Source organism: Barbus barbus (genome assembly GCF_936440315.1).
Source record: "Barbus barbus genome assembly, chromosome: 48".
In the NCBI taxonomy this organism is placed as follows: domain Eukaryota; kingdom Metazoa; phylum Chordata; class Actinopteri; order Cypriniformes; family Cyprinidae; genus Barbus; species Barbus barbus.
In genome coordinates, this window is record NC_136726.1 from 7,592,639 (window position 1) to 7,613,357 (window position 20,719).

General features: G+C 37.3%; 1 protein-coding gene across 1 annotated transcript; it reads right to left on the minus strand.

Annotated features, from left to right (window-relative positions):
- Positions 1–2,270: 2,270 nt before the first annotated feature.
- On the minus strand, positions 2,271–19,590 carry LOC306866888 (plakophilin-3-like). Its single transcript, XM_079412306.1, has 13 exons — positions 19,213–19,590; positions 16,095–16,201; positions 14,653–15,467; positions 11,677–11,800; positions 11,383–11,587; positions 9,191–9,365; positions 8,127–8,244; positions 7,861–8,025; positions 7,597–7,779; positions 6,566–6,719; positions 6,281–6,476; positions 6,108–6,195; positions 2,271–3,514 (listed from the first exon to the last, which is right to left on the minus strand). The coding sequence occupies exons 1-13, from the start codon at positions 19,436–19,438 to the stop codon at positions 3,473–3,475; spliced, it is 2,598 nt and encodes an 865-aa protein (XP_079268432.1). The 5' UTR covers positions 19,439–19,590; the 3' UTR covers positions 2,271–3,472.
- Positions 19,591–20,719: the final 1,129 nt, after the last annotated feature.

Consider the following 20,719-nt stretch of genomic DNA (forward strand, 5'->3'; position numbering starts at 1 on the left):
TAGTATCTGACCCAGTGGTAAAATATGTTAAATTGTTCGTTTTTTGTGATAAGTTTGATTTTAGCTAATAATTTCATGCTATAAAAATGGGGTGTGTCGTTATGGTTGATTGGGTCTGCGGGAGTTTGGGTGGGAGTTTGAGTCCGCGGCTCCACCTCACGACACTACTGCGCAGACTCGGGCTCCAAACAAATCTCTACTGCGCAGACTCGGGTTCCAAATGACGTCATTTACTCAAGATGGCAGCGGCCATACTGAGATGCATTCACTTCACTTTTCTATAGTGGAAGGAAGCGGAGATGCGTCGTCCATCTTTTTTTACAGTCTATGCATGAGACAGGATTATGATGCCTTGATGCCTTCCTACCTTGAAATGCTGCCTTTTAAAGCAGCATTTTTCAGTTTTCGGATGCAGTCGAAGTGTTCCACAGGGCCTTACTCTGCACATGCTCAGTGGATTCTCTCTCTGCCTGTCAAAAAGGAGCACAATCATTTCACCTCAGCAGGTATTTAACAAAATTTAACAAAATACTGATTTTGAGGTACAAAAGTTTCTTTTGGATGTAGAGTATTTTTTATTCTGCTGTCTAAAGTTTAAACGACTGCAAATTTAAATGTACATACATTTTATGATATAAAAAAATGTACATGAACAACCTATGCTAATATAGGCGTGGCTTGCTAGCATAGCAAATTTTTATCATGGGGGCAATTGTAACATTGTTACAGTTGCTCCTGAGCCACATGGCCCAGTGTAACACTCCTTGTTTTCTGCGTGTTAGAAGCTACAAGAATACTTTTTGTGTGCAACAAAAAAATAAAAATAACATAATTTATTCAACAGTTCTTCTCATTGAGTTACATAACACATGATTGCGTTGATGGGGAAATCGCGCGCATGTGTCGTGGTACTCTCCAAAATGGCAAAAGACGGTAACTTGGGGAGAAGAATTGATAAATAAACTGTTATTTTTGTTTTCTTTATGCACAAAAGGTATTCTCATAGCTTCGCAAAACTGAAGTTGTGCCATCGATGTCACATCTGGGTCTGGGAACATTTCAGTTGCGTTGCTGTCTATGCAGGGTCAGAGAGCTCTCATATTTCATCAAAAATATCTTAATTTGTGTTGTGAAGATGAAACGAAGGTCTCACGGGTTTGGAACGACATGAGGGTGAGTAATTAATGACAGGATTTTCATTTTTGGGTGAACTAAGCCTTTAAATGAACCCGACAATGGCATTGGAAGTGACTGCTTTAATTTTATTTGCATCCATATCACTAGGTGTCAGCATAAGCCAGCACAAAATATTAATTCCTCCTCCAGTCCTCCAGTAGAAGGCAGCATTATAACATCAGCCGTTTATTAACATGTGACTTTTGCTTTAACAGCCTAAAACCATAATGTTTAAACTAACACAACATATATATCATTTAGATGAACAATTACCATTACATATATTATCAAAAGATATTAAGAAATGTGACTGTGATGGATAAAATCACCAAACAGTTGTGTTATAAGTGACAACATATCATGCTACAAGTGGCAGCAGTAAGCACAATCTCTTCAGGTTTTAGTCCGGAATGGAAGATTAATGACATTACTTCATTTTTTCTTCAAAAACTGCCATCAGTCAACACTAGCAAAAGAACAGTCTGTGACACTCCGCTGTGGGTGTGATGTATAACGCTGAATGTTTTGTACCCTGTAATTTGCTGTTAGGTACATTGCTCATAGCTGCCCTTGTCATTGCCGGGAGCTATTTGCCGTTGAGGTCAAAATGAATAAAATGTTAAACATGCAGTACTAAGAAAGAAAGGCTTTGTTTTGATTCAGATGTCCTCAATACATACATTTACTCAGAATATACAGACATTTTAGGACAGTCTATGATTTTGAGATGTTGTAAATGTGGCGGCTCATGAGGAAGTCAGCGGGTTTTGCAGTAGGGTGTGGTAGATGATTGTTCATGTCGAAGCAGAGAGAAAGTATGTAAATAAGGGTGGGCCGACATTAGACAAGGACAGAAACAGATGCAAAACACACGAGAAAAGGACAGGGTGGGATAAAAGACATTTTAACTGTTTTTGCTGACTTATGACAAACACAAACTGGACTGAAATCAGCATGAATGGGAATTTGTGTTACAAAACACCATACTTTTTTTTTTTATTACATAAATGGAAATTAGTATAGCCTATTTTTAGTGTACAGTCTCTTTAAAAGATGCTAATAGAGCATTTGGTTTCTGAAAAAAAAAATAGTTTGACAAAGACACATTTTATTTCATTTTTATTGTTTTTTTTATATGAACATAGATCTATGACACTCACGCACATGCATTTTACAATGAAATTATGATCAATTATAAAATATACTAGACATTCAATCATCAAAGACTTTGAAAAGAGAACAATCCATGCTTCCTTAAAGGTCAAAGAGTTCAAGACCTCTCTGCAGAATCAAGTCTCCATCCGGTAAAAGCATGTCTCAGATATTTAAAGATTGCAAATCACCCATAACAGTCTATTTCATACACACCAGATTAAATAGATTTTGGAAGGATGCACCCCAAACCAAACATTCAACATCTACAATAAAAAGTTTATACAAAAAAAACAAATACTACATGTAAGTAGAATTGCTTAATATGAAATGAATGCACATATTTCACCATATACAAATTTCGAACATAGAAAAATTCGTAAGTGAACAGAAATGATCCATATGTATTTGGCATATAGTGATGTTTCTTTGTAAAAAACATACTTAATCAATTTAGTCAGTGGGTTTAAATGCAACATTTCCATTCAAACATTCAGATGGTATTTTACCATGCGTCCTCATATCATTACAGTTATTATTTGTACACTAAATCATGACACATACTATATGTACAGCAAAACACCATAAAAGAAGAAAACCCATTAGATTTTAAATCAGACTAGTAAAAAAATAAGCAATTCTGTTATGACAAGAAGGCTGATTAACAGCCCAAATCTGTCCGGCCTGTGTTTACAGCATTTATGTGTATTATAAAACATATTACAATCTTCTTATATCATCTACAGGTATACCCTCACAATTCAAACTTTCCAGCTAAAATGTCTTCCCTACCATCATAATACAGATATTTTTTCTACAAATATATATAAAAAAAAATGCAACTGTTTTTCATTAAATTCCAATTATATAATTATTATATCATGGATAGTCTGTGTTTCTGTATATTAATAGAACAATACAGGCAGCAGCCAGTATAAAAAAAGACATTGCAATAAATCCCTGAGGATTTTTGGGAAAAATAACGAAAAAAACAAGTCTAAATAGGAAGTGTTCATCCTACAGTAGCAATAAGTCTTGTGTGTGTTATCCACGTTTCAGAATATTTATTTTGCTGCTGTTCTGGTAGTGTTTTCTTTATCCATTGTCCTTATTAAATATCTTCTTGTTTGACAATATAATCCACTCAGGAGCCCATGTCTAAAAAGTCAGCTGCCTCGAACCCTTTCTGTAAAACACAAAGCAAAAAACGCCATGAGTGAGTGACGCATTTAATCTTACAGGCACATAGTTGTTTCAGGTAACACACTGGCTAGCATCCCAGATTTGAATTTTTTTTTTTTTTCACCAGTGGCGTTGTATGGTGTGTTAGGACATGCTCACGAGGAAATCACCTGAAATCCACATCGCAGGGTGTGGCTGAACATCTACCTCCCATATCAACACGCTTTAACTGTGTATGTTTGTGTGTTTTGGAAATAAGCAACTAAAATATGAGTGTGTAATTTCCCTTCTGATTATCTAGTATGATATGTGTTCATTCGCATGTACGTGTGAATGTGTGTTTATGTGAACTTTTAAGCAGTCTTCAAATAACTGGAAAATGTCTGGAGGGCAGGGTGGATTGACAGTAATGTGCTGTGCTAGTGTGATTTTGTGATTTTTACCATTTATGAAGCAAATGCGAGTAAGTCACTCCAGGTATTGTTGTTATATGGTTGCTAGAGCGTTGCTATTTGGTTCCTAGGATGTTCTTAGTGGTTGCTGACTGACTCGAATCACTAGTGTCCACTCATGTTTCTATGATATTCTAGTCTCTAGATATGGCTCGAGTCACTCTTTTTAATGTAAGTTTCACTTATTTTCGAAAATCGTACGTTTGGTAGTGGAAGTTTTCCAAACTTTGTGATTTGAGTTATTTCGTGTCAGTAGCACAAACGGTGTGGGAACAGCTATGCACTAAATTTAAATACTTAGTGTAAAGTCCAAGACTACTGCTGCATTTTCAAAGAAAACACTGACACCTACTGGTGTGGATGAATTACACAAAATAAGTTTTCAAATACCAATGCTTTTTCTAGCATATTTGTCATCTGTAATTGAAAATGAACTCTAAGGCCCCGTCCACACGAAGACGCATTTCTCTGTATACGCATAATTTTTTTACTATATAGGCGTTTCGTCCACACGAAACCGGCGTTTTCGAAGAGTGAAACCGATCATTTTTGAAACCGGGTCCCAGGGTGGATAAATTTGAAAACGCCGTTTTCACGTTTTCGTGTGGACGGCGAATCCGTATATTTTCTGAAACGATGACGTCATCAGCCCACGTCTCGCCCCTAATCAGACACCGCTACGTCACATAATAGCGACAACAACAACAACAATGTCAGACTACGTGCCTGTGTTCGTGCTGCAGAACCCACTGAGCTCATTAACTTTATTAAAGCAAAATCTTCTGCTTTGTGTGTTAGTTTGTATTGAGCGCGCAAGGTTTACGCACATGGTCCAAGTCTTCTTCTCAGTTTTTTTGTGTATCTCTGTGGCAGAATTACAGCATTGGTCTGGCATGTGTACTACATCGTTTTCAGTCGTTTTCAGGGATTCCGTGTGGACACAGATATTTCCTGAGACGACTCCGTGTTTACGGAATTTGAGGCAAAAAAAAGATCGGATAGGGTGAAATCTGGCTTCGTGTGGACGTAGCCTAAGTAAATAAAGCGACTTGTATTTAGTTAGTTGAGTGATCTCAAAATGGTGGCCACCAGTAGGGGGCGACCCGCTCCGTGTAGAACAAGTCTCATGTGAGTGTATGTCTATTTTAAAACAGAATTGTTTTATTACTAGAATACTACTAAAGTTTTACTAAGGAAGAATGTTTAAAAATACGTTTAAGTAAATGAGAGTGGTGCTTGCTATGAAAAAGGTCACCTTAATGATTGTGGTGTTTTGGATGATTGCCAAAGTGTTGCTGTGTAATTGCTAAGGTGTTCTGGGTGGGTTACTAGAACTTTGTTATGTGGTTGCTGACTGTCCCAAATCACAAGCATCCACCCCCATGTTTCTACAATGTTCTGGTCTACAGATATGGCTCGGTTTGCTCTTTCAATGTAAATCAATGAGATTTTCGCAAATTTATGAAAATTATAACATTCGATCTTTAAGAAAAGGGCATGATTTGACAATGTTTTTCATTCATGTCTGTAGCATAAACAGTTATGCAGCAAAGTTGAATACTTATTATTTTGCTTCATAATACAACAGTGGTTTTGGACATTAAACTGACACCTACTGGTGTGGATTAATCTGGCAAGAAGGAAAGTTTTCAGCAGTGTTGCCAAGTCTGTGTATTTCCCATGGAATTTGGCTACTTTTTGCTGCTGCAAGTTGTTTTTTAGTCTGCAGGTTCAAGCAAACCCCCACCCCCCGGAACGTGATTTTGGAGTAATTTTTATAGCCGTTTTCCCCTGGAACGCGATTGGGCAAGTTTTGGCCGCGATTGGGCAAGATTTGAGTTCCAGTTGAGTTGGTTTTGTTACGCAGACTGGGCAACCCTAGTTTCAATTACCCATATTATTGTAGTATTGTAGAAATAGTTTATTTACAGGCACATTTGTGTCACATAACTAAGATATAATAGTGACATTATTCCAATAAAGTGATTTGTTTTCGGCTGGCTTGGCTGGTCGCTCCATTGAGTTTCATGTGAATGTATATAAATTAACACATTTGTCAAAAGTACTATTAAAGTTTTACAAAGAACATACGTATATATATATATATATATATAAAAATATAATTTATATGGCCCTAATACTTACCCTTTTGTAATCTCTGTGTAGTTTCTTGTACTGGAACATGTTGCTCAGCACTGTTGCCGCTGCTTTAGCAGCTTTCAATTGAGCAGGGCTAAAATTGAAAATTAAAATTGCAACATTAGTTTGGAAGCAATATAATTTTGTGTGAATTTTTGTTGTATGACTTTTAGTTTTACCTGCTGTCATGACACATCTTGATGCCCATCAGCTTGGTAAGACCATCAAAGTAGGAGATGTCTCGTGCAGCCACCATGCTGCTGGTCACCAGGTTGTTGAGGGCTCCACAGATGTTCACCACCACGTCACTGGACGGCTCCTTCTGGCAGCCATCGATGGGCAGTTTGGTAAGCAAGGGATTTACCACCTTTGTGGCTAAAACGAAAGACACAGAACAATGAGCTTCTCTAAGGCCAGAGAGATGCGATGGACTGAAGTTCTGTAGCTAAGGAAGGAAGCCTCACCCATGTCGTTCTTGTCCTTGGCGTGCCGGGAGAGGTTTCTGAGGAAGCCAGTGAGAGAACGCAGCTCGAGATCCTTGCTGTTACTGATGAGATTCAGAATGACAGGCAACATCCTATTCTGCTCCAACGCCACATGACTCAAGATGGACGCCCACTGAAACATAATGTGATTACTAGTTGGTTACTAAGGTTTTCTGTGTGATTACTGTGGTATTAGTTCTGAGTGGTTTCTAGGTGGTAACGATTCTAGAGTTGTGTCCCAAATCACTCTATGCACTATGTACTCAACTGTTTAGTGTGTGAATTTTATAAGGTTATTTTGTCATTCATAATCAGTCTGATAGCCCCTCCCCCTCCGCAACGTAATTAAAGCTGCGACAGTTAAGTTTATGAAATTCCACACTTCATTTTTTTAAGTGCATCATCCAGGTATTTAAAGTGTACTTTTCTTTCCAATTTTTTGGTGTGAATGCACTACTTGCACTATTTATACTACAAAACATTATAGAATAGTGCATAAGCATGCGATTTGGGATGCACCTAAGGTGTTTTCTAGGGCATTGCTAGAACTAAGGTGTTTGTTAGTTTGTTTTGAATGTTTGCTAGGCAGTAGCTAATTATTAATTATTATCTAAGTATTAGCTAGCTATGCTAAAGAGTTGTGAATTTTTGCTGACTGTTCTGGGTGGAAACAAGCATTTCTATGAAGTTGCAAAGGTATTTTGGGGTGGTTCCTTGAAAGTTTCTGGGGTTTTCAGAGTTGTTGTCAGAACTTTATTTTTGTAATTGTTTTCAATGGGAGTGACGTTTTCAAACGCCAGCAAGGCCTTGAGCATCTTTTTTATGCTGAGCATTCTGGATTTTTTTTCTCAGTTGAAGAATGTTCAACTTTGCGTAAAACAGCACTCAACACTGTTACTTTTCAGTCAGCCGTCATCACAGTCGAGGAGGGGAGGGCTCACAGCTAGGCATTTTCTGCTGGCTAGAAATGCTTTGGTGGATACATGGCTAATGTGAGGTGAATCTCTTACCCTCTTGTCTCCAGCTGTGATGTTCTGCAGGGCTCCGGCCGCGGCCTCTCGCGTTGTGGAGTTGACCTCGCAGCGCTGCATCAACTGGTTATACAGGTCCACTACCTTAGGGTGCCAGAGCCACTCAATGTCTTTGGGCTCCCGTGACACTTCTGTAAATGTGGTGAGGTCCTGATTTTGTCTCTGGAAGAAAAGACACAATATGAGATGAAGCTGAAGTTTGAAAATGAAAACTGTAATAGGAATTTGAAAGCAGCTTCTTACGTCTTTGGCCTTCTTGCTATTAGGGGTGAAGCAGCCGATAGCTTCTCCTTTTGAGGAGCTCTGAGCTCGACTCTGACCCTCCAGCCGCATACGAAATGATGGGGGCATCTCAGTGTACAGCTGGTAGGACAGATTCCTCAACACACACACTACATTCTCCACACCCTGAGAGAGGAACACACTCATGAACGGCCATGTGAACACACACCTCGCAGGCAGAGGCAACAACAGGGCAGAATATAAAAAAGAGGGTGTTACACAATTACCTTCTCCTCCACTTTAGTGTCCAGGAAGCACATCTGAATATAGCTAACTAGAGAATCTATAAGGCCACGGGTCTCTCTCATCTGCTGTCTGGTCTTCTCGTTCACCGAGCTCAAGTTCCTGTATAAGAACACAGAAAGATATATAAAAAGTTGAATCTCACAAAGACCTGGTTTCACCAGAGAAAAAAGTATATTATATAAATACATTTTATTAAAATATATATATTTAAATAAATAAAAAATGTTTTTTAAGATTGTGCATTACGTTTTCTTTAATCTCTAAAATATATTTTCATAAAATAAAGTATTTTCAAAAATAAAGTCACAATGAAATAAATAAATAACAGGCCTAATAACTAGTCGTAATTTTTTTAAAACGTTTTAATTTTCTATAATTTTCTAAAAATAACATCTAAAAATAGAATCAGTTTCCTACAATTTTTCACAAAAATCTAAAAATAAATGTGTATGTTTTTTCTAAAATCAACAGTTATAAAATATGCATAATTCTCTAAAAATGATTTTTCTATGATTTTCTAGAACAAAAACGTCCTAAAAATAGGCATCATTTGCTATGATTTTCTCAAAATAACAGACCTGAAATAGAATTATATATATATATTTACAATTTTCTAAAAATAACAGTCCTAAAACAGGCTTAATTAAAAAAAAAAAATAGCAGTTCTAAAAATAGAATATTTTAAGCTTTTCTAAAAACAATTGTCCAAAAAATAGATGTATTTTTCTATAATTTTCTAAAACTGATGGTACTAAAATAGATTTTTTTTTTAAATATAATTTCTCCAAAAATGACAGTCCTAAAAACAGGCTTAATTTTCTATAATTTTCTAAAATATAGTTTGGGTTGAAATGTGACTCTCAAGCATTCTCGTTCTCAGGTTTCCTAGCAGGGATGTGGCTAGAAGGGATTTTCATTCTGTGAAGTCTGACTAAGTTCCTACAGGAACAGGAACAAGTAAAGGAGAACTCAAAACAGTCTCTGTGTGTGTGTGTGTGTGTGTGTGTGTGTGTGTGTGTGTGTGTGTGTGGGTGTGTGTGTGTACCTGAGACAGCCGGTAGTGTTGGAGAAGATGTCGGACTCTGAGGGGTTCAGCTCAATAGCGTCCTTTTTCACGATGTCGCAGAGGGGAATCAAAATCTTCTCTGTCAATTCGGGAAGAGCTTCTCGTGCCAGCCTTTCTTTCATGTTATCCTTAGAAGACAGATTCCACAGAATACCTACAGGGAATAACAGCAAATGGGAAAGAAAGTGATAAAGAGAATGAGGAAAAGAGCATGAGAATGTGTCGTGGGAAATAGATAAGGAAAAAATGAGAGGAGGAAATAGTGGGGGAAAAATCATAACTACAGCAACCGTTTCAACCAATTTCACAAATCTAACTTCCTTGTAAAAGATTTACAACCTCCTTAGCTTTCCTTAAGATGTCATCCTCTTAAATGCCCCAGTTTTTAGTGGTGGGATTCGCATCGGTAGATTTATTCAGTTTATTGGAGCTCCTGCATATCTAGACACGCACAGAGCCGTAAGTACCGACATAAACCTGACTCACAAACCTTCGCTACAGGAGTCCGCTCATTCCACTGCACATGTCAAGACAACGTTGAGCAATAATTAAAGTAGTTTGATGCAATACTGAGAAATCAGTTGACGCCCTGCGTGCAACGCATACAGATACACATGCACACATCTAGTCTGATGATGAAAAGCTCTTCGTACGTCCCGACTCATTTAATGACCTACACTATTAAAAAATAAAGGTGCTTAAAAGGTTCTATACCATAGAAAGCCATTTTTGGTTCAACAAAGAATCATTCAGTCAAAGGTTCTTTAAAGAACCATCTCTTTCTTACCTTTTTATAATCTGAAGAATCTTTCGCCACAAAGAGCCTTTTGTGAAACAAAGGTTCTTCAGATGTTAAAGATTCTTTATGGAATCATTTAGACAAAAAAGGTTCTTCTATGGCACCGTGAAGCTCCTTTATTTTTAAGAGTGTAAATGGACACTGGACCTCACTACCATGAATTAAAAGTCAATTAAACTTTAATTGAAGGATGTTCTATATTTTCTACATGTTATAAACATACTGTAAAACTGAATAAAAATTAAATCAACATCAGCTGTATCTCTGTATGCAAGGCAGATGTTGATTTACTGAAAATCTGCATACATATCATTCTGTACTGCAAAGTATTGATAAAAACAGTATTTAAGATCATTCAAATGTAATGTTTCAGATAATATTTTTGTGTTATGTTTTTGTTATGCTAATTAGAACACTAAGGGCCAGATTTATTAACAGGTTACATCACCACAAACCCTCTTTAGGCATTAAAAACTACTGTCAAGATTTACTAAAGACATGCATTTATTAGAATTAGGTATAAAAAGGCATGGACAAAGTTATTTTTGCAGCTGACCTTATTGTATATGAATTTGTAGGAGTTTGCCTTTCAGAGGCTGAATTTGTGGGAGGAGAGTATTTAAATAAAATATTTACTTTTAAGGTTTGTGGTAGTCAGTTTCCTGGTATTTACGCCATTATTTAACGCCCCAAAAAAGCATGTCTTAACCCATTTTGTGCCTGTGTTGTTAGCAGATTACATGCACCCAGTTATCATTGCTAATTTGGTAAATTATCTTGCATCTGTGTTCTTTAATTTGTGCATAGATCAACCACAGAACTTTAATTTGCTCTGTTTAGTCAATCTGGCACCTAAATCATTAGCCACTCCACTGGATTCAAATGTGAATCTATATGTGTGGCAAAATTGCTATCTAAATACAAGCATCCCAAATCAGTCTTAATGAGGTTTTTTATTGGCATGTGGTCTTAAGGTTTAGGCTGTTTTGTGAATTTTCGCAGTCAAAATCCAGTCAGAAATGTTACGCGAAGAAAAGATTTCACAATGCTTTCAATTTGGTCACACTGATTGACCACATTGACCAACAGTAAGCAGCTTGGTTTGAAAGTAATAAACTTGAACCCCCTGCAAAATCGAAGGGAAATCTTTCAGCCTTTCGCAAAAGTTTTGATCACATTGAAATGACTGTATTTTGCAACAACCTGACCACAGCTTTAGGCTTCTTATGTGATAAAGGAGGTTTGTTTTGCAGCCCAAGAAATCAAATTGATTTTAAAGGACGCTGGTTATAAAATTGGCTTCAGAAACATGTGACCCAATGGCGATTATAGCGGTAAAGTTAACTAGAACAGCCGTGACTGAAATGCCCACCTGTGATGTTCTTGCGGAGTTCGTCGTCTTGTTCTTTAAGGGCCTCTACGAGCTTGGGGATCCCGCCGGATTCAATAAGGGCCACTTTGTTCTCCATGTTCTCATAGATGAGGTTCCTGGTGGCCCCGGTGGCGTAGCGCTGCACCTCATGATTCTCGCTGTTAAACAGCTGCACCAGGAGAGGAATGCCCTTCAGCTGGTTCACCTGAAAGAAAGAGAAGTTCTACTTATAGCGAAAACACACATTTAAACTTTTCACTCAAATGTTTCTTTGCACATATAGCAACTACATACCTGTTTCTTTGTATCATTGTTATGGTAACACTCATGCTGAATGTAGGCAGCCCCCAACATCTGAAAATTAGGATCGGGGTCATCAAGATAGCTAATGGCAGTCGGCATGTCCAAACTGTTGAGTCTATGCAGGAAAGTACGAAAAATTCAAATATTAAATAATTGGCTTAGTAACATGCTAACATCAAACTTTATTGGAATTAATTGTGAACCTATTTGTGACAAGAGCTGTTGCTTCCTATGTAGAGCGCTCCAAATCAGTAATCAATTAAGTTTGTTATTAGCATGTATGGTGACACATTACTTTCCCAATCATTTTGTCCACATAAACTCAAAATTCAGATCTACCTCCATCCAATCAACAACTGATGGATAGATACAAGTCTACGTCCCACAATTTTTTATTTTACGACAAGTCGTTTCACAATCTGCAAAGTCACTACTTCCATTTTTATTGCAACTTCAAAAAGTTCTTCCTCGCTTTGACTCATTAGGGATACGATATTAGCACATGGTCTTAAGGCGCGGTTAGATTTACCGATGTTCGTTGAATTTAATTCCGTATGCAGGAAAGTACAAAAAATAGAAAAATGTATTTAGTAGCGATACTAAAAATTTACAGGACAATGTCAGCAATTGAAGTGTTAAGATAATATTCATTAGACGGTAATATTCTTGAGTCGTAGTCATAGGTTTGGATCTGGCCTGCGCTTTTTTTCAACCCTGTTCCCAACTTTCCTACCTATAATGTCTTACTTTCTCTACTATTAAAATACCCCAAATATTTTTAACACAAATAATTTTTTTGTGTAAACCTAAAGTGGCATGTAAAAATAGGATGTTTCCTTGTCAAATAATTCAAATATTAGCTTATCTTAATTTCTGGTCACACTTTATATTAGGTGGCCTTAACTACTATGTACTTACATCAAAAAATAAGTACAATGTACTTATTGTGGTCATACTGTATTGCAAAACACTATTTCTGCTATTGAGGTGGGATATGGGTAAGATTAGGGGCAGGTTTGGTGGTATGGGTAGGTTTAAGGGTGGGTTAAGGTGTAAGGGATGGGTCAACAGTGTAATTATAAAGGTAATTACAGAAATTAATTACAGATGTAATTACACATAATAAAAAAAAAACATGTATGTACACAATAAGTGCATTGTACCAAATGATTAATTTAAATGTAAGTACATAGTACTTAAGGCCACCTAATATAAAGTGGGTCCTAATTTCTTAACTAGTACTACTTCCATTTTAAGAGTCAGCATTATTTGAAGAAACTTTTGCTCAACAGGACATTCTTTCATGTGTGTTTGTGTGTGCTGGTGCATGTCGCTGGAGTGCTAGGAAGTATGTGTTTCTTTCCCAGGGTGTATGAAGTATGAGGTGGCTGGACTGGTTTGGGTGTGCCTGTGTAACAGACTCGCTCTTCACTTTTTACACACATATAGGCAGGGTTGGGCAACATCAAACACATTCAGTTAATGCAACAAGGCCAGATAAGCTACGTATGGGTGTACTTACAGGCTGTTAAAGCACAGTATGAATAATTTTATGCTTCAAAGGTCAGTCCTGCACTCACTGTGTGTAATCACTGTTATCCATACTTACACAACTAAGTATTTTTAACAAAAAAAGCTAACAGATTAATTTGCAATCAGTAATATGCAGTGTTAATATGCAATATAATTCAGGCAATTTTTGACCAACAGTAATAAGGAAGCGTTTGGTAACTAACATGTAATTTGTGGCTGAACACATGTTATTTGTGCATTTCAAGCAATTAGACTTACTTTTGAGTGGTGTTTTATGCTACTGGTGCTAGCATACTACTTTTGTGCACATCTTAAAGTCATTCAAGCAAGATGTTTTGATACAGACATCATTAGTTAGCAGTCACTGTAAGATGACCAAAATCTAATATTGTGCATGATAAAATAGTTGGAATATATATAATGTGCCAATTTCAAATCAATTTTGGAATAATTTAGTGAATAAAATATCGAAAAGAAATGATTAGATAAAAGGTACTTGGTATTTGACTGTTTCCTCGCTTAATAATCATTAACTTGATGGGAGCAAACCAAAAGATAAGATTGATCATAAGAAATGAATGAAAGTCTGGTATGAGCACAAAGGAACTTCATGAACCTTATGTAACACCAGAGTGAAAAACAAAATGCTCCAAACAATAAAACTAACGCTGAATTATGATTGGATGAGTCACAATCAACAGCACTGTAAAATATAAAACAGCAATATAAAAGCACATGTGACTGCGCTTCAGTTCAACACCTGAACTTTAATTTGGCAAGTTTCTCTCTCAATTTTGACAAGTTTCTGCTTTGTCTAACAATACCCTTAAAGTCGCCATGAAATGCAAATTAATCTATTTTCTAAATGTTTTTGATCTTATTGTGACCGATTCATCCATGCATATGTTCCATTTCTTAAATATTGTCTTAAATCTGTTGTTAAAAACTAAGCTCAGAATCGATTCGAGAGAGAATCGCAATGCATTCTGAAAATCGCAGAATCATTTCTTGATTCGCGATGCATCAATTTCCCCAGGCCTAGAAGAAAGTATTGAAATAGAAGTAGCTGCAGATCTTTTATTGCGTATTGTGATCGTAAAATAAAAAGTAGGGCATAGACTTTAGAAACAGCCGTACTCTGCTTGCTTCCTGCTTACACACACTTGAGCCTAAAATAATCATTAATAAACTTCGTAAAGTTAGAAGCAAATTACAAGGGTGTTCACAGTGAGCACAGTGTTTACATTAATCTTGTGTAATTATATGTCGCTATTCAGCACTCTTCTTCGTGAGCATTTGAGTTTGTGGTTAAAAACTAGATTAGAGCGCCATCTGCTGTTAAAAACTAAGGTCAGAATTGATTCCTGAGCGATGTACTGATTTATCGTGACATCCCTACTGTCTTCCTCGCCTTGAAAGCACATGTGTTCTTACCCGCTCAAGTTGCCCATGCTTCCCATCATATCCATGCCGTCAAACACATCCTTGCCTCTCCCGACGCTATGTATGCTCCTGACGGATCCGGCGCGCGACAGCCGTCCCTGCTGCATCATGGCCAGGTTGCTCTGGGAGCCACTGAATTCAGCAGTTCCGTACGTGCCTGACGACATGTTGGATGTGCGACTCGTTTGGCGGTTGTTGATTCGGCTGATGGTGCGGTGGGCGGGGCCTTTAAAGGACTGCTGTCTAATGTACACCTCCTGCTCCATGCCGCCTCCTCCGCCGCCAGTGGCCAGAGTCCCGCTGAGGGAGCGGTTCATGGCGGGCATCGTCATAGAACTGACCTGCTGCTGTCCATTCTCAAATCCATTCACCCTAGAGGTCGAATACACGGACTGGCGTGGGTAGGTGTTGGCAGCATAGCCATTGCTCATGCTCTGCATGGAGGGCCGTTGCGTGTAAGTGGCATCTCGTTCTGAAACCAGGCTGCCGTCACTGTCGTTCTGCGCCACCCATGAGGAAACCACCTGGCGAGGCACGCTCGCCATACGCATGGAATGCATGGACTGGGTCTCCGGGTCGCCCCCCATTCGGGTGAAGGATCGAGTCATTGTGCTGACCTGCTGCTGTTGCCCTTGGCCCCCGCCAATTTGGAAACCACCACCCTGGTAACCGCCACCTGCAAAATCTTCTTGGTAATATGCCCCACCTCCACCACCACTTCCTGTATAACTGATTTTGGTTCTTGGGCCGAAATCAATGGCAGAGCGGGATGAGTATCCACTAGAGTATTGGGATGGACGCTGGGTCTAGAAGAAAAGAGACATTAAATGTGTAGAAGAAAAGAGAAATTGAAAAGGTAGAACCCTATAAACTAAAGCTATCAATTTATTAAATTTTTTTATCAAATTGCACGTGTCAATTAATTAATCAATACAATTGATAATAATTATGTCAATATTTCCAGAGAAAGGCCCCAAAATTGAGATAATTCAGATAAACAATTTGGGGTGGTATGTCAAATCTTAATTAGAGAAATAACATATGCAATGGGGAAGTTTAATTGCATATTTTTTAAATATTTTTTTTCATAATTAAAGTTTTTGCATTTTTTGCATTAATTTCATGCATTTTTAATACAATAAATTGACAACTCTACTTCTAACATAGTATCACTTAATAGGAATATAACTGAAAGGGACACTTTGAGATTTCTAAACTTGTGATTTTTCATATGTGGTTGTTGTGGAGCTTCCCTGTGAAATATCACATCTAACTAACACAATCCCCATTACTCATTTTCAATATTTGGACAAGATACACATCCTTACAGTCACACACACAAAAGACCTCTTTAACTTGGCTCAATAAGTGCTATGTTTTTCAAACAAGTAAACTACTGTAAACTATTTATAAAGAAATGGAAAGAATCTTACCATCATTGGTCTGGCAGAGCCATAGACGAAGGATTTAGAGCTGAAATTTGGAGTGAAATTCTGGCTCATTGTTGAATATTTTGTCATCATTGACGAATTCCCAGTCTCTAAGAAAAGAAAAATACAGAGAATTAATATACACGCACATCTAAACTTTTCTCATGGACTACTATCATAAAACATGGACATAGTTTTTACAGCATGAATAATCCTTCCCGTGAACTTTCTCGATGTGCCATCACATTCTACACGTTTCTGAACATGACTGACACACCTAACAGCTCAGCTACAATGTATTTTAATCAAGAAAATAAGGCCTAAGATGTATTAGTTGGTTCAGATGGTAACTAATATCTAGTTACTAAATCACAGATCCTTTGATTAGCAATTCTTGCACTTGCACTGTTTTTCATCAGTTCAAATACATTTTCTCTAAAAGAATATGGCCAATCAGATAACAGTAAAGAACAAAGCTAGATTAAACCAATGGAATTCTTTTATTTTAACAAAATTATTAACTGTCTATACAACCATAAATGGAAAAATTATTGTAAGCACTGCGTATTGTAAACATACTGTTCATGCTACGCAGTAATTAAACATAACTCTGTTGATTTGTTTTATTTTAGCCATGTTTATGATACCTTTGTGCAGTTTGTATGCAAACATGCATGTTTGTCCTTTTATTGAACAATTTAACATTAAAAAACACATTGAATGTGCTGTTTTGTTTCCCTTTAGCCATGTTTATGATACATTTGTTACACAAGTTTGTATTCAAACATACTTGTTTGTTCTCTGATGAAACTACTAAACAAAAAATGTTTTGTTTCGTTTCACTTTAATCATATAGCTTTACATGCAAGTTTTTTTTATGTAAAACCCACGTTTATTCTTTAATTTTTCAAAGAAATGTTTTGTTTCAGTGAAGTCATTTATGATACCTTTGTACACAAGTTTGTATGCATATTTGTTGTTTTAAACATTTAAAAACATTAAAGATGCTGTTTTGTTTCTCTTTAGCCATGTTTATGACAAGTTTGTACACAAACATGCAGTTTTGTTGTTTTAAACATTAAAAAACACATTAAATGTTTTTTTTTTCGCATTAGTCATGTTTATGATAGCTTTGTATGTATGATAGTTTGATGTAAACATGTATGACTGCTCAAATTAATTTAACTTTTTGTTTCATTTTTGTGATACTTATGCATGTGTATATTATAAGACATATAAGTTTATATGTCTACTTTGTGAACTTGCAAGACATGTTAGTTTGTTTGCTTCCTTGCACCCAGGTTTATGACACTATTGTATGCAAGGTTTTATGTCTTGTTTGAATTTAATCAAGTTGCTGAATGGATGGCATTACAAATTATATTGTTCACAGTGGGAAATAAGTTACAGACGTAAAGCCGAAGATTTACTGCGCCGTAAAGTCGTCAAGTCTGTAACTTTACAGAAAAGTCAGTATGCTCAGCATGTGTCTTTGATGGCACGGCAAGTATAAGGCAAACTCGTAGAGTTACATGAATTACTGCAGTGCCAGTTTACCGCAATTTTACGGCGTTTTCTGGCTCAGCAGCAGATGGAGTTAAGGTATCCAGGTTTGTTTCATCAAAGGCTTATTTATGTATCTACGGGCATGCAAGTACATGTACTTGAGTATGTGTGTGTGTGTGTGTGTGTGTGTGTGTGTGTGTGTGTGTGTGTGTGTGCACCTGGTATTCATCACGTCCTGGGGACCAAATGTCCCCACAAGGATAGTAATACCAGTAAATCTTAATCTTGTGGGGACATTTTTTGGTCCCCATGAGGAAACAAGCTTATAAATCATACAGCATAAAGTTTTTTGAAAATCTAAAAATGCAGCATGTTTCCTGTGAGGGCTAAGTTTAGGTGTAGGGTTGGTGTAGGGCAATAGCACATACAGATTGTACAGTATAAAAACCATTACGCCTATGGGATGTCCCCATAAAACATGGAAACCCAACATGTGTGTGTGTGTGTGTGTGTGTGTGTGTGTGTGAATAAGGGAGTGGTATAAGCGTTTCATAAGTGAATAAGTGCGGAGTGAGTTGTAGACAACAGCCAGCAGAAAAGACAGAACCGGTCTGATGACCGGGACACTCCCAAAGTCCCTACCCAAAAAACACACACCCTTCACCCTGCCCTAGTGCTTTGCTTCAAATTAGTAGAATTAAACAAAGAACTATTAAGTTAGAACTAACATTTTGAGTGTTCAAATGCAGTTTTGTTATAAAACAATCCATTTGAGCACCTCTATCAAGCTCTTAGGTTACATTCTTCATCTTATCAGTCACACCAATTGATATTTAAGCCATTATGATTGACGGATCCAAATTACCTTTCTTTTGTGCAATGCTAAGCACTTTTTTTTTTGTCTAGAGCGGGTTGGGTTTTTCTAAGTAGAGCTTTGAAACTTTCATTCTCATGTAGTCGTGTAACAGGAACTGAGATTACACCTGAACCTTGCTCAATTCACTCCTGTGAATTATTAACACAAACCAGAAGTCACATCTGTTCTGCCAGGGGGAAAAATCATGAATTCAAAACTTTTTTAATTTAAATCACCACTGCTAATGTTTAAAAACAACGTTGAAAAACTCTACCACCCCTGATGTCAACTGACTTCCATCTATGACATTATTTTTTGTTATCGCCAGAAAACAAAGGTAAATGCAAACTAGTTCAGGTCAAGTCACACACACACACACACACAAACATTATCTACAAATGACATGTGGGATATTTAGTCTTAGGCTTATATCCAAATAAAAGAACCCATGACCACAATTTTGCTCCAGGCAGTTTTTTCTCATAACTATTTACTGTTTTGCATACTTGCCTGTAAACAGCACAGTACAGCCTGAGCGTGTGAATGTAATAATATAGATTCTTCTATTGATATCTAACAAATAATAACGTTCCCAAAAGTTAATGAAGATGTAATTCAACTCTCACATAATGTATAAAAGCACCGCGCAAAGGCTTTTATGTAAAGTCAACCTGGCAGATGATGAGAAGATTAATAATTCAAAGGCTGTTGTGTTATTGTATATGTATTACAATGAGATCAAAGCGCACAGTAACACACCTGAGGCTGCGTATTGTGACGACGAGCCGTTCTGGCGCGGAAGTGTAGATTTCTCCGCCAGTCTCATAGACACCTGCTGGTGCACGCGTTTGAACCTCGCCTCCTCCTTGCCGTGGGACCCACCGTAAGAGAGCTCGGTTTCAGACGGGACCGCGTAAGTGCTGACGGTCAAGTTGGGCTGCAGCGCCGAATGAAAGACGCTATCCGAGGTCACACCGACACTCATGGCGAAGCGACCGAGTTGAACCACCAAGATTTAAAAAAAAGCTATAGTTCCACCCGAGAGTGGAAAAAGGTAGATCCCCGCGGTGCGAAACAATAAATGCGTCTTGAGCAAGTCAGCTTGTGTTTCTCTGAGCTGAAGTTGGAGCTGTGAGGGCTGACGGCTGCTCTTTTTCGCAGGTGGGAGGTAAAGTGGGCGGGGCTTTGAGGTGAGTCATCCGTTACCTGATCCAGGTAAACTCAAGAACGCACAAAGCAGGCTCTTTTTCATTATATTTTTTTCTGTGTAATTTTTCTTTTCTTTTTTTTCATTATTCTTTTTTTTCTGTGTAATTGTGTTTTGAGCAAATAAATGGAAATTTATGTCCAAGTTACATTTTCTTCCATTTTTCCCCAAAAGAATGTGTAGGCTATAGATCTGTGATGCGTCTGGACGTTTAGGCTACTTTTGTGTTTCAGAGTTACACTCTTAAAAAATAAACGTTCATTATTGACATCAATGGTTCTATGAAGACCCTTGAACATCCATGGAACCTTTCAAATGCAGAAAGGGTTCTTAGAACTGTTAACTGAAAGGTTCTTTTGGGAACCAAAAATGATTCTTCTATGCTATCACACCCTTTTGGAACCTTTATTTTTAAGAGTAGAGTTTTTGGTAACACTTTATTTTAGTGTCGGTTACACGTTACATGTACTTACTAAATTAATAACAGTAAATTATGTGTAATTACATGCAGTAACCCTAAACTAAACCCCAATTCTAATCATAACCATGCAAGTAGGCTACAAGTTGTTCATTTGAGTATTAATGCCCACTGAGTATTATTATTTAACTATATGGTTAGGGTTAGGGTTAGGGTTTGGAAGGCCTGAATTCCTGAGTTCTTGTTACATGTAACGTGTAACAAGAACACCTTAAAATAAAGTGTTACCGTTATTTATTATACAGTATATCAAGACAAAACATGTTTATAAATGATATAAATAAGTTTAATTAAATAATGTAATTTAATAGGCTAACTGTTTTTGGACCTGACAAACCTTTACAGTGTGGATTTTGAAAACTGCATGGCTACAAGTTTATCGTGAATATACAGTAGGATACGTCTTTAATTAATTCTTCGAGACATCTTGTCATCAGTTCAGCGAATCTCTCAGAGAATGTGCTCTGACATGCAGGTGACGCGTGTCTCCGTTTAAAACAGCTTGTTGTTGTTGTATCATATCGTCGCCAAGCAACGTAGAATCAAGTTTCACCTTTATCTAAAAACTCATGCATGCTTTG